An 11608-nucleotide genomic window follows, 5' to 3' on the forward strand; every position below is an offset into this window, starting at 1 on the left:
ATTTAATACGTTTTATATCAGTTTTATTTGATAAAATGCAGAGTCAGGTTCAAAAACTGGCCTCTAAGGAAACTTCCAGAATTGGTAGCGCCTGTAAACTTGACAGCGAGTTGCTTTTATTTAGTGTTACATTAGGTGAACTGTTTTTGACCCTATTGATATATTGTGGGCATAACGACTACCTACTAATCAAGTGGAGCCTTTGTCGGCGGGTTGCTTTTAAATGCCTTACAAAACGTGTTATTCCTGCCACGTATTCATTCTTGGCTCTGATAAGTTGTAACATGTAAGGAAACACCGTTTGAGGGAACGATCCTTTTGTAATTTTTGGAGGCTGAGTAACCGAGCAACTCTTGCGGTGAGAGGGGGTTGTTCCTTACAAAAGGGTTATCCAACTTTGTCCTTCACTCACTTCTGCACGGGGAGGACTCGGGCTGTGAGCCGAGCTCCTTCTCCATCGGGTACACTCCTCATCCGTGGGACATCGAGCTCGGGGAAAACCAGTTTCTCACCAGCAGCAAATCTACTGATCGTTCACCTTCGGGGCGGATGAAATTACAATCATGGCCAGATTTATTCGCCAGTTCTGTGTCCTATTTTGGAAAAACTGGCTCTGCCGTTTAAGAAAGCCGGTAAGGTTCATGTCACCTTTAGCTGTGCGAGTTGTGGACATTTCGTTCAGACCACGGTTTATTTCATTTATTGGACACTTTGGGGATTTCTATCAATGGTTCTTTCTTGTATGTGTTTCAGGTATTGTCCCTGTCTGAGATCATCTGGCCATGTCTATTGTTTCTTATCCTGGTTGGAGTGAGAGTTCAATACGCTCCGCAACAACGTGAAAATTGTAAGTGTCGGAATGTAGATAAAAAGATTGAAATAAGATCAGAAAACAGTGTTTCTAATCCGGTGTGGATTACTTTACTAGGTGGGAACAAGTGACATTTTGTTGTCCCAACTTCCATTCTCGGGCTAATGAAGAGTTGATTTTGGACACTTTATTATCTTTAACATTGTTCCTGTGATTTCCTTAACCAGTCTCTATGTATTAGTTATATCGTAGATGCATGAGGGAGATTTCATATGTTCCTAATGAAATCGTCAACCTTTCTAAAGAACAGTTTTATAATTTTGCTAGAAATAGCGATCAGAGGAAATCTCCTTTTGTGTCAAATTGTATAAATCAGACTCAAGTGCTTCACTTCGCTTGGGCGGATTAAACGGGCAGAAAGGTCGGGTTTTAAAATCCCGCAACTCCAATAACCAAATGAATAAAACTGGAGTCTTTACAAGTACATACAGTCAAGGTTAGAATGTCTGGTATCGAGGGATCCGGTAATTGATGTATTATTACCGATATTAATGAATAAACTTTAAGCTGTCCTTGGGTTACATTATTCACATGTGGCGAAAGTTTGCCAAAGGGATGAAATTGTAATACGCCCAAATTGATCAAAATTTCCATAGTTTTGAATTGGAAGCTACTATTATTGAAGGCTTAAATATTTTCAAGTGACTAGAAAAGAACTTGTAAGGGGAGGGGAAGAACCAGTTGTGGTCCATGTCGGAATCAACCACGTATGAAAGAACAGGGAGGATGTGTACCGCTGGGATGGGATACACTTGAATTGGGCTCGGACTAAGATCCTAGCAGAAAGGATAAATAGGACTGTAGAAAGGACTTTAAACAAATGAAAAGGAGGGGGTTGGGTCGAAATAATGTTAACCCAAAGAAAAAGAAGGGATGAAATCAAAGGTCAGAGTACAAAATAAGATAAAATTAACATAAATACTCAGATGTAACAGGGATAATGGAAGTATGGCTGCAGACAGGACAGGTTTGGTCTGGGAGAACACCATAGTGATCACAATATAATAAGGAGATAATGATTGAGAGCGATATGGAGAATACAAAATAATAGATTGGAAATATACTAACTATGAGGAAATGAAGATGCAGCAGAGGGAAGTAAACGGGAGAGAAATATTGACAAAGAGATAGAACAACAGTGGGCAATATTTAAAGAAGAGATGAACAGAGTTCAGGAGAAATATATTTCACTGAAAAAGAACAAACTAGCCAAGAGCGGGACACCGTGGATAAATAAGAAGGCATGGATAAAATTGAATCTAAAGAAAAAGGCAAATGCAAAGTATGTAAACAATAAAGGAGAGGATGGTAAAGGAGACTATCATGAGCTTAGGGAAGAGATAAAAAAGACAATTAGAGGACATATGAAATGAAAATATCAAAGAATATAAAAATAAATAATAAAGTATTCTATAGGCACATAAGTAACAAAAGGAGAATTAAGATAGGGATAAGGCCACTGAGAGGTGAGCAAGAGGACTCACAGGAGATGATACTGAAATGGTAGGGATACTGAATAGATAGATATTTTGACTCAGTTTTTACTGAAGAGGCTAACAGAGAAAATGTCAACAGTAGAAGAAGTAAAGAGGGATGATATCACAACAGTTAAGATAGAAAGAAAGGATAAATACTGGACAAAGTAACCAAACTTATGGAATCCAGAGGGATTACACTGTGGATACACAAAGAAACTAGGGAGGAGATAGCAGAGGCACTAGTATCTATGTATAATAATTCAGTAGACAAAGGAATAGCGCCAGAGTACTGGCAGACAGGAAATGTTATTCCTTTCTTTAAAAAGGGAGATAGAACTAATCCAGGGAACTACAGACCCGTTAGCTTAATGTTAGTGGTAGGAAAGAATCTTCTTTAAAAGATGAGATAACAAAACATCTAGAGATAGAGAATATAATAAAAATAATCAGCATTGATTTCTAAACGGAAGGTCATGTTTAACCAACCTTATTGAATTCTTTGAACAAATAACAGAAAGAGTAGACAAGGGCAGTGCAGCGGATGTGGTATACATGGACTTTCAGAAGGCCTTCAATAGGTGCCACATCAGAGACTCGTTGCAAAGGTCAGGGTGTGTGGAGTCAGGGGCCAGATAGAAGAATGGATTAAAAGATGGCTACAAAATGGAAAACATAGGGTAGGAATTAAGGGAAGTTTCTCAGACTTCCAGTAATTGGGAAGTGCTGGGACCACTGTTATTTACCATATACATAAATTATTTGGACTCAGGAATTAAAAGTATGGTGACAAAATTTGCAGAAGATACCAAACTTTGGGGGGGGGGTAGCTATTAATGTGGAAGACTGCACCAAAATACAGGAAGAAATAAACAGGCTTTCCGAGTGGGTGGATAAATGGCAAATTAAATTCAATATAATGAAGTGTAAGATGGTACATTTTTGATAGGAGGAATAAGGAGGGCACTTATTCCTTGGAAGGTAAAAAAACTAAATAGGATAGAGGAGCAAAGAGATCTGAGAGTACAGATGCATAAGTTGTTTAAAATAGCAATGCAAGTTGATAAGGCCATTAAGAGTGCAAACGAAGTACTGGGGTCCATTTCTAGAGGAATAGAATACAAAAGCAGGGAGGTAATGTTAAATTTATATAGAATCTTGGTTAGACCACACTTGGAGTACTGTGTGCAGTTCTGGTCTCCATACCACAGAAAGGATATTGAAGAACTGGAGAAATTACAGAAAGATTTACAAAGATGTTACCAGATTTGAGAGGATGCAACTACCAGGAACGATTGAGCAGGCTGGGGCTCTTTTTTCTGGAAACGAGAAGACTGATAGAGGGCTTTAAAATTATGCAGGGCAATTGCTTCCATTTGTAGGTGAGTCCAGAACAAAGGGGCATAAAAATGAGATTTCCACTAACAGATCAAATAAAGAATTTAGGAGGAATTTCTTTATACAGAGAGTGGTGAGAATGTGGAACTTACTGTTTGAACTAATAATCTAGAGAATGTGGGTTCAGATCCCACCATGGCAGTTTGAGAATTTGAATTCAATTTTAAAAATCTGGAAATAAAAATCTTGTAACAGTAAAAGTGACCATGAAGCTGTCGGATTGTCGTTAAAACCCAACTGGTTCATTAATGTCATTTAGGAAAGCAAAACTGTCGTTCTTACCCGGTCTGCTCTATATGTGACTCCAGTCTCACACCAACATGGTTGACTCTTACCTGGCCACTGAAGTGGCCGGACAAGCCACTCGGTTGTATCAAACTGCTACAAATAATTCAGCGATTCAAGAAGAATGCCCACCTCCACCTTCTTAGAGTTAGATGAAGTAGGGAGGGAGGAGGCTTGTGTGGAGCATAAACACCGGCATGAACTTGTTGGACCGAATAACCTGATACTGTGCTGTACATTCTATGTAATTCTCAGAGCAACTAGGGACGGGCATTTCTAAGGATGAATAATAAAAAAACATGGAGTGGTTGAAGCAGCTAGCATTGACACATTCAAGGAAAGGATTGATGCATACATGAAGAAGAAGAGAATAGAGGGACATGGGGGAAAGGTGGGATGAGATAATTAGAGTAGGAGAAACTTGTATGGAGTATAAACACCAATATAATCTGTTGGGCTAAGTGGCTTGTTTCTGTGCTGTAGATTCTATGTAATTCTTCGAGATTGATGCCGTTTTGGGAAGAGGAAATGCCCAGTAGAACCAGGCATCATTTTACATTTTACACAACTGGTGTAATAAGTTTTTTTCAATACAATTATGTTTATTAGATCTGAGTTATGTCATTATATTGTGTGTTTCCAAAACATCAACACAATTTTTCCATAGTGGTAAACACCAGTGACAACGTCCCTTCAACAAATTGCATTGGCAGTGTGTGTGCAAAAATTATCTCTTTTTCTCTCTGGCCAATTTCCTCCTCTCCTGAAGGTGTCAATTCCTTGCTGGGTCCAATTTGCCCAGGTGACCATTATTCATGTGTAATCCTTGACATTAAGCGTTAGAAAGTTATTTTCTCCGGGGTGCATCACAGTTGAGCCTGATCTTGCCCTGGCCTGACTTCCACACACTGGCACTTCCAGCAGGGATCATTGGAGCATAGGAACAAGAGTAACATTCAGCCCCTCGAGCCTGTTCCACCATTCAGTTAGATCATGATTGATCTGTATCTTAACTCCATCTACCTGCCAAATCACTGGATAGAGTGGGAACCCTGGCTGACTTTCCCTTCCCTGACCCACAGGCACTGAAGCCAATTGTAGTTCTCCTACTGCCACCCCAACTGAGATCAGCTAACTCAGCACAGACCAGAAATCAACCCTGGGATCTTCCTGATCTGAATGGCTCTGTTACTCACTGGATATATTGCTGATCTTTGGGGGAGCCAGAATGATCAGTTTTAAATAGAATTGACTCAAGTGGACACTGTTGTCTGATAAAGCAATACACTTTATTAAGTTTGTAAGTGGAGTAATGCACAGTGAGATCGCTGGTAATGTAGTGATGCCATTTCGCCAGCAATTGTAAATTTATAGAAAGTTAAAATTAAACTTGGGAAAGAAGCGCCAAAAAACTGCAATTCAGAAATTAGGTGCTATTTTATATTACATAGGATTACTTGGAAATTATAACATGGAAATAGGCCATTCGGCCCAATCATTCTATGTTGGTGTTTATTCTCCACATGAGCTGTAGTCCTAATTCCATGTGCCCACTCTGTTCCATATCTCTTTGTTCCCCTTTGAACCATTTATCTAACCTATTCTTAAATGACATGGTCTCTGCTTCAATCACTAGAGTAATGCATTCAACAACTCTGTGTAAAAAAAATTCTCCTGCTCTCTGCCCTAAATCTCTTACATTTGTTCGTAAATCTATGTCCACTTGTTCTAGACCCTCAACCACTGGAAAGTCTGTTTCTATTTACTCTGTCATAGAATCATATCATTGAATTGTAGAATTGTTACAGCACAGAAATAGGCTATTTGGCCCATCGAGACTGTGCCGACTCTTTGTCAGAGCAATCCAGTTAGTCCCATTCCCCCGCTCTTTTCCCGTAGCCCTGAAAATTTTTTCTCTTCAAATATTTATCCAATTCCTTTTTGAAAGCCATGATTGAATCTGCATCCACCACCCTTTCAGGCAGCACATTCCAGATCATAACTACTTGTTGCATATAAAAAAGTTTTCCCTCACGTCACCTTTGGTTCTTTTGCCAATCACCTTAAATCTGTGTCCTCTGGTTCTCGACCCGTCCGCCAACGGGAACAGTTTCTCTTTATTTATTTTATCTTGACCCGTCATGATTTTGAACACTTTTATCAAATCTCCTCTCAACCCTCTCTGTTCTAAGGAGAACAACCCCAACTTCTGCAGTCTATCCATGTAACTGAGATCCCTCATCCCTATAACCATTCTAGTAAATCTTTTCTGCACCCCCTCTAAGACCTTCACATCCTTCCTAAAGTGTGGTGCCCAGAATTGGACACAAAACTCCATCTGTGGCCGAATCAGTGTTTTATAAAGGTTCAACATAACTTCCTTGCTTTTGTACTCTATGCCTCTATTTATAAAGACCAGGATCCCATATGCTTTTTTAACCGCTTTCTCAACCCATCCTGCCACCTGTCATACCCCTTCATAATTTTAAACACATCCATCAAATCACCCCTTAATCCTCTGTCCTAACAAAAACAGCCCCTGTTGATATATCTATTCTAGTGCATACTTTTCTAGTGCTAACATCATATAGATTGATCACTGTATCACTGTTTGTGGATGTTCTAGAACAGAGATTGTAAGCTTCTTCATGTGATGACAGCACCTGTTGAAATGGTATATTATGAAAACCACCCAAATGTAGTTGTCCAACTTTTAATACTTTTTGTTGTAAGAATGTTCACGTGGTATTAACTCCTCATGCAATGTGGACCAGTTTACTTGTCCAAATGTTAGCAAACTGTAGGGACTGTAAATGAATATGCTCCTTTGCAGTCTTCTTCTGCATTTTTAAACTGAACAGTGTGCCAAAAATTGATTGAATCACACTGTTATTTGCCATTTGATTGGCTAAAAAAATGATCTTTGTCTGGCTTTTGAATAATATAGATTAATGAACAAAAGCTGATTTTTGTTAAAATTTCAAATTGCTTTTTCCTCGTGATTTTTTGATTGGTTTATATTGGATGAGAATTTGAATATGTTTCCATACCTGTAAAAGCAAGTGACTGACTCAGTCAAAGAGATGCAGATACTATCTCTGCTCCCAGATATTAAAACTCACTCTAAATAATTAAAACTTCATGTCAAAAATCTACATCATCAGAGTTATTATAACATTAGGGTAAAATTCATTAAAAGTAAGGTAAAATTTGTAAATATGAGAAAAGCATGAATTTGATTTTATAGTGCAGTCCTTCCATGTTTAGTCTGCTCAGACTATTAGTAAGATTCACAGTGTTGCACTTATCAAATATGGCTTCAAAATTGGCATATTTATGATTGCCTAAATGACTGCCTAAATACCTACTTATGAAATTTGATCCTTCCGTAGGCATCGGTTTGATTGTTTGAAACCGTGCACTAATAAGGATTTAACAGTGCTAGGTTCCTTTGCCATATTAATCAGCAACCGAGATTGCATAACAGCTTTGAGTCTAGATTGGCAAGAACTACGCATGAGATTAAAGGAATAATGACAGCGTGGATACAAAATTGGCTAATGGACAGAAAGCAGAGAGTAGTGGCGAACGATTGTTTTTTAGACTGGAGGGAAGTATACAGTGGTGTTCCCCAGGGGTCGGTATTAGGACCACTGCTTTTTTTGATATATATTAATGACCTGGACTTGGGTATACAGAGAATAATTTCAAAGTTTGCAGATGAGACAAAACTCAGGAATGTAGCAAACAGTATCAGACGTCACGAGGACAGGGCTAGACCGATTGGATGCAGGGGGGATGTTTCCCCTGGCTGGGGGGGTCCAGAACGAGGGGTCACAGTCTCAGGATACAGGGTAGGACATTTAGGTCTGAGATGAGGAGAAATTTATTCACTCAGAGGGTGGTGAACCTGTGGAATTCTCTACCACAGAAGGCTGTGCAGGCCAAGTCACTGAATATATTTAAGAAAGAGCTAGATAGATTTCTAGACACAAAAGGCATCAAGGGGTATGGGAGATGAAATTTAACGCAGAGATGTGTGAAGTGATACATTTTGGTAGGTAGAATGAGGAGAGGCAATATAAACTAAATGGTACACTTTTAAAGGGGATATAGGTACAGATAAACCTGGGGGTGTAAGTACACAAATCTTTGAAGGTGGCAGGACAAGTTGAGATGGCTGTTAAAAAAGCATATGGGATCTTGGGGTTTATTAATAGAGACATAGAATACAAAACCAAGGAAGTTATGCTAAACCTTTATAACACACTGGTTAGGCCTCAGCTGGAGTATTGTGTTTAATTCTGGGCACCACACCTTAGAAAGGATGCCAAGGCCTTAGAGAGGGTGTAGAAGAGATTTACTAGAATGGTACCAGGGATGAGGGACTTCAGTTATGTAGGAATACTGGAGAAGCTGGGTTGTTCTCCTTAGCATAGAGAAGGTTAAGGAGAGATTTGATCATGTTCAAAATCATGCCTGGTTTTGATAGAGTAAATAAGGAGAAACTGTTTCCAGTGGCAGAAGGGTCGGTAACCAGAGGACACAGATTTAAGGCAAAAGAACCAGTATTTGGGTGATTTTAATTGCTCACCCACCTGGTATCCATCCTCATGGAGTTCTATTTGAGGTCAGAGGAGATATGAGGAAACATTTTTTTACGCAGCGAGTTGTTATGATCTGGAATGTACTGCCTGAAAGGGTGGAGGAAGCAGATTCAATAATAACTTTCAAAAGATAATTGGATAAATACTTGAAGGAAAAAATTACAGGACTATGGGGACAGAACAGAAGGGTGGGACTAATTGGATAGCTCTTTCAAAGAGCCAGCACAGACACAATGGGTCGAATGGCCTCCTTCTGTGCTGTAACATACTATGATAAATTCCTGGAAGGGTTGTGAAGTGTATAGTTGTTTTGGTGCTGGATTCAGTTGTGACAAAGATTCAAGACATTTCCCTTTCTATTATAAATTTTGTTATAATTGTTAACTTTTTGAGTGCTGGCAGCTCTCACCTGGCAGTTATCTTCCTGCTTTCCTGTACAAATGCAACAAAGTCAGTCTTTGAAGTCAAGAGTTTTTTAATAAATAAATAAATATGTTAATCGAAAATGAGTGGTAAGGGGGAATGTGGGCCCATTAAAGACAGATGCTGGAGATACTATAATGAATATAAGCAAATGACAGACTTGTTAAATTAATACTTTCTATCTGTTTTCACAGTATAGGAACAGGACAAAATGCAAGCGGTACAAGGGAATCTAAAAATAAGACAGGGGGAGAAACTTATTGAATTGAATATAAGTTTTTTAAAAAGTAATGGAGAAAATAATGGAACTTAAGATAGACAATTTCCCAAGACCTGATGGTTTCCACCCCAGGGAATTTAAAAAAAACAGGTGGGGAAATTGCAGATTCATTAGTCATAATTTTCCAAAGCTCTCTAGAATCTGCACTGATTCATAATAAAGATTAATGTACAAAAGATTCAGGAATTGTGCCTTTGGATTGCAAAATTGCAAATGTCATCATTTGAGACAGGAGGGTGAAAGAAACCAGGAAGTTACAACCTGTCAGTTTTAACATCAGTTGTGGGGAAGTTACTGGAATCTATCATCTGGGATAGAGTGACTGAGCATTTGATGAAGTATGAGCTAATCAAAGAAAGTCAGCATGGCTATTTGTGAAGGATAGGTCATGTCTGACTAATTTAGATGAACTTTTTTGAGGTCACTAACATGGTGGACTGGGGAATGTCTATGGATGTTGTCCATATGGACTTCCAGAAGGCATTTGATAAGGTTACGCACAAGAGATTATTAATAAAAATGAGAACACCAGGAATTAGAGGTAACCTTATGACATGGGTTAAAAATTGGTTGGGAGGTAGGGATAAAGGAAATGCACTCTGATTGTTGGATGTGACAAGTGGTGTTCTCCAGGAATCTGTACTGGGGCCTCAGCTTTTCACCATATATATCAATGACTTGGATGAAGGAACAGAGAGTTGTGTATCCAAGTTTGCAGATAACACTATGTTAGGAGGCACAGTACGTTGTGTGGATGGGAGCAGAAAGTTACAAAGGGACAGATTAAGTGAGTGGGAAAAATTGTGGCAGATGGAGTTCAATGTGTGGAAATGTGAGGTCATCCACTTTGGATCTGGGAAAGACAAATTGGAATATTTTCATAATGGTGAGGAACATAGCAACAGGAGTAGGCCATTCAGCCCATTGAGTCTCTTCTGCCATTCAATGAGATCATGGCTGATCTGTATCCTAACTCCATCCACCCATCTTGGCTCCATATCCCTTAATACCCTTGGCTATCTCAGATTTAAAATTATTAATTGAGTTAGCATCTACTACTTTTTGTGGGAGAAAGTTCCAGGTTTCTATCACCCTTTGCATGAAGAAGTGTTTCCCAACTTCTCTCCTGAATGGCCTGGCTCTGATTTTAAGGTTATGTCCCCTTGTCCTAGACTCCCCCAACAGTGGAAAAAGTTTCACTCTATCTACCCTATCAATTCCTTTCAAAATCCTAAAAACCTCAATCAAATCACCCCTTAACCATCTATATTCCAGGGAATTCAAGCCTGGTTTATGTAATCTCGCCTCATAATTTAACCCTTGGAGCCCTGGTAACATTCTGGTGAATTTGCGTTGCACTCCTTCCAAGGCAATATATCCTTTCTAAGGTGTGGTGCCCAGAACTGTACACAGTATTCCAGATGTGGTCTAACCAGGGCTTTGTATAGCTGTAGCAAAACTTCCTCCCCTTTATATTCTAGCCCTCCAGTTATAAAGGCTCACATTCCATTAGTCTTTTTGATTATTTTTTGTACCTGACTACTACATTTTAGTGACCTGTATACATGGAGCCCTGACTCTCTTTGGACTTTCATTGTTCCTAGCTTTTCACCATTTAAAAAATACTCGGATCTATCCTTTTTTAGTCCAAAATGGATGACATCACACTTACCTGTGTTGAAATCCATCTGCCACAGTTTTTGCCCACTCACTTAATCTATCAATGTCTCTTTGTAATTTTATGCTCCCGCCTACACTACATACTATGCCACCTATCTTTGTGTCATCGGCAAACTTGGATATATGGCTGTCTATTGTGTAAGGCTATTATACGAGAGACTAGAAGCTATGGAGGAGCAAAGGGATTTATAAAGATCCTTATCATATTGAAATGGCTCATTTTGCTGCACATGACAAATGATGCAATGGGGTGGAAATTTCTTTAGGCCCCGTCACTGGCCTGAAATGGGCGCCGTTCATTGATTGCGGGCTTCAACCGGGAGCCCCAAGGCCAGACTGAAATTGGCCCTCAGGCCTGATTAACATTCTTTGGTCAAGCCTGTTACGCCTCTACAGACAGCTCGCCACTTCAGAAGATGAATTTCGGGCTGCTTGCCTTGCCCAAAGGTACGTCCCGGGAGGCGGAGGGTGGGGCGGGGTTAGAGGGGCAATGGGGGGGGGGGGGGGGGGGAAGCTGATCCCGATTTCTGTGGAGTTGGGGGAGCAATCCTACAACTCCTGGCTCCACAGGAACGTTTAAAAAAAAATT

The 11608-nt window shown here is 39.6% G+C and overlaps 1 protein-coding gene across 1 annotated transcript in view; it reads left to right on the plus strand.

The window, feature by feature from the left end:
- Positions 1 to 413: 413 nt before the first annotated feature.
- LOC137341749 (ATP-binding cassette sub-family A member 13-like) overlaps positions 414 to 11608 on the plus strand; it is a 336924-nt gene continuing 325729 nt past the window's right edge. The window contains exons 1-2 of the mRNA XM_068005215.1: positions 414 to 632; positions 754 to 847. Of these exons, the coding sequence (XP_067861316.1) occupies positions 564 to 632; positions 754 to 847 (163 nt within the window). The 5' untranslated portion in view covers positions 414 to 563. The remainder of the gene's footprint in view (positions 633 to 753; positions 848 to 11608) is intronic.

The sequence above is a fragment of the Heptranchias perlo genome, chromosome 2 (assembly GCF_035084215.1).
Source record: "Heptranchias perlo isolate sHepPer1 chromosome 2, sHepPer1.hap1, whole genome shotgun sequence".
Classification (NCBI taxonomy): domain Eukaryota; kingdom Metazoa; phylum Chordata; class Chondrichthyes; order Hexanchiformes; family Hexanchidae; genus Heptranchias; species Heptranchias perlo.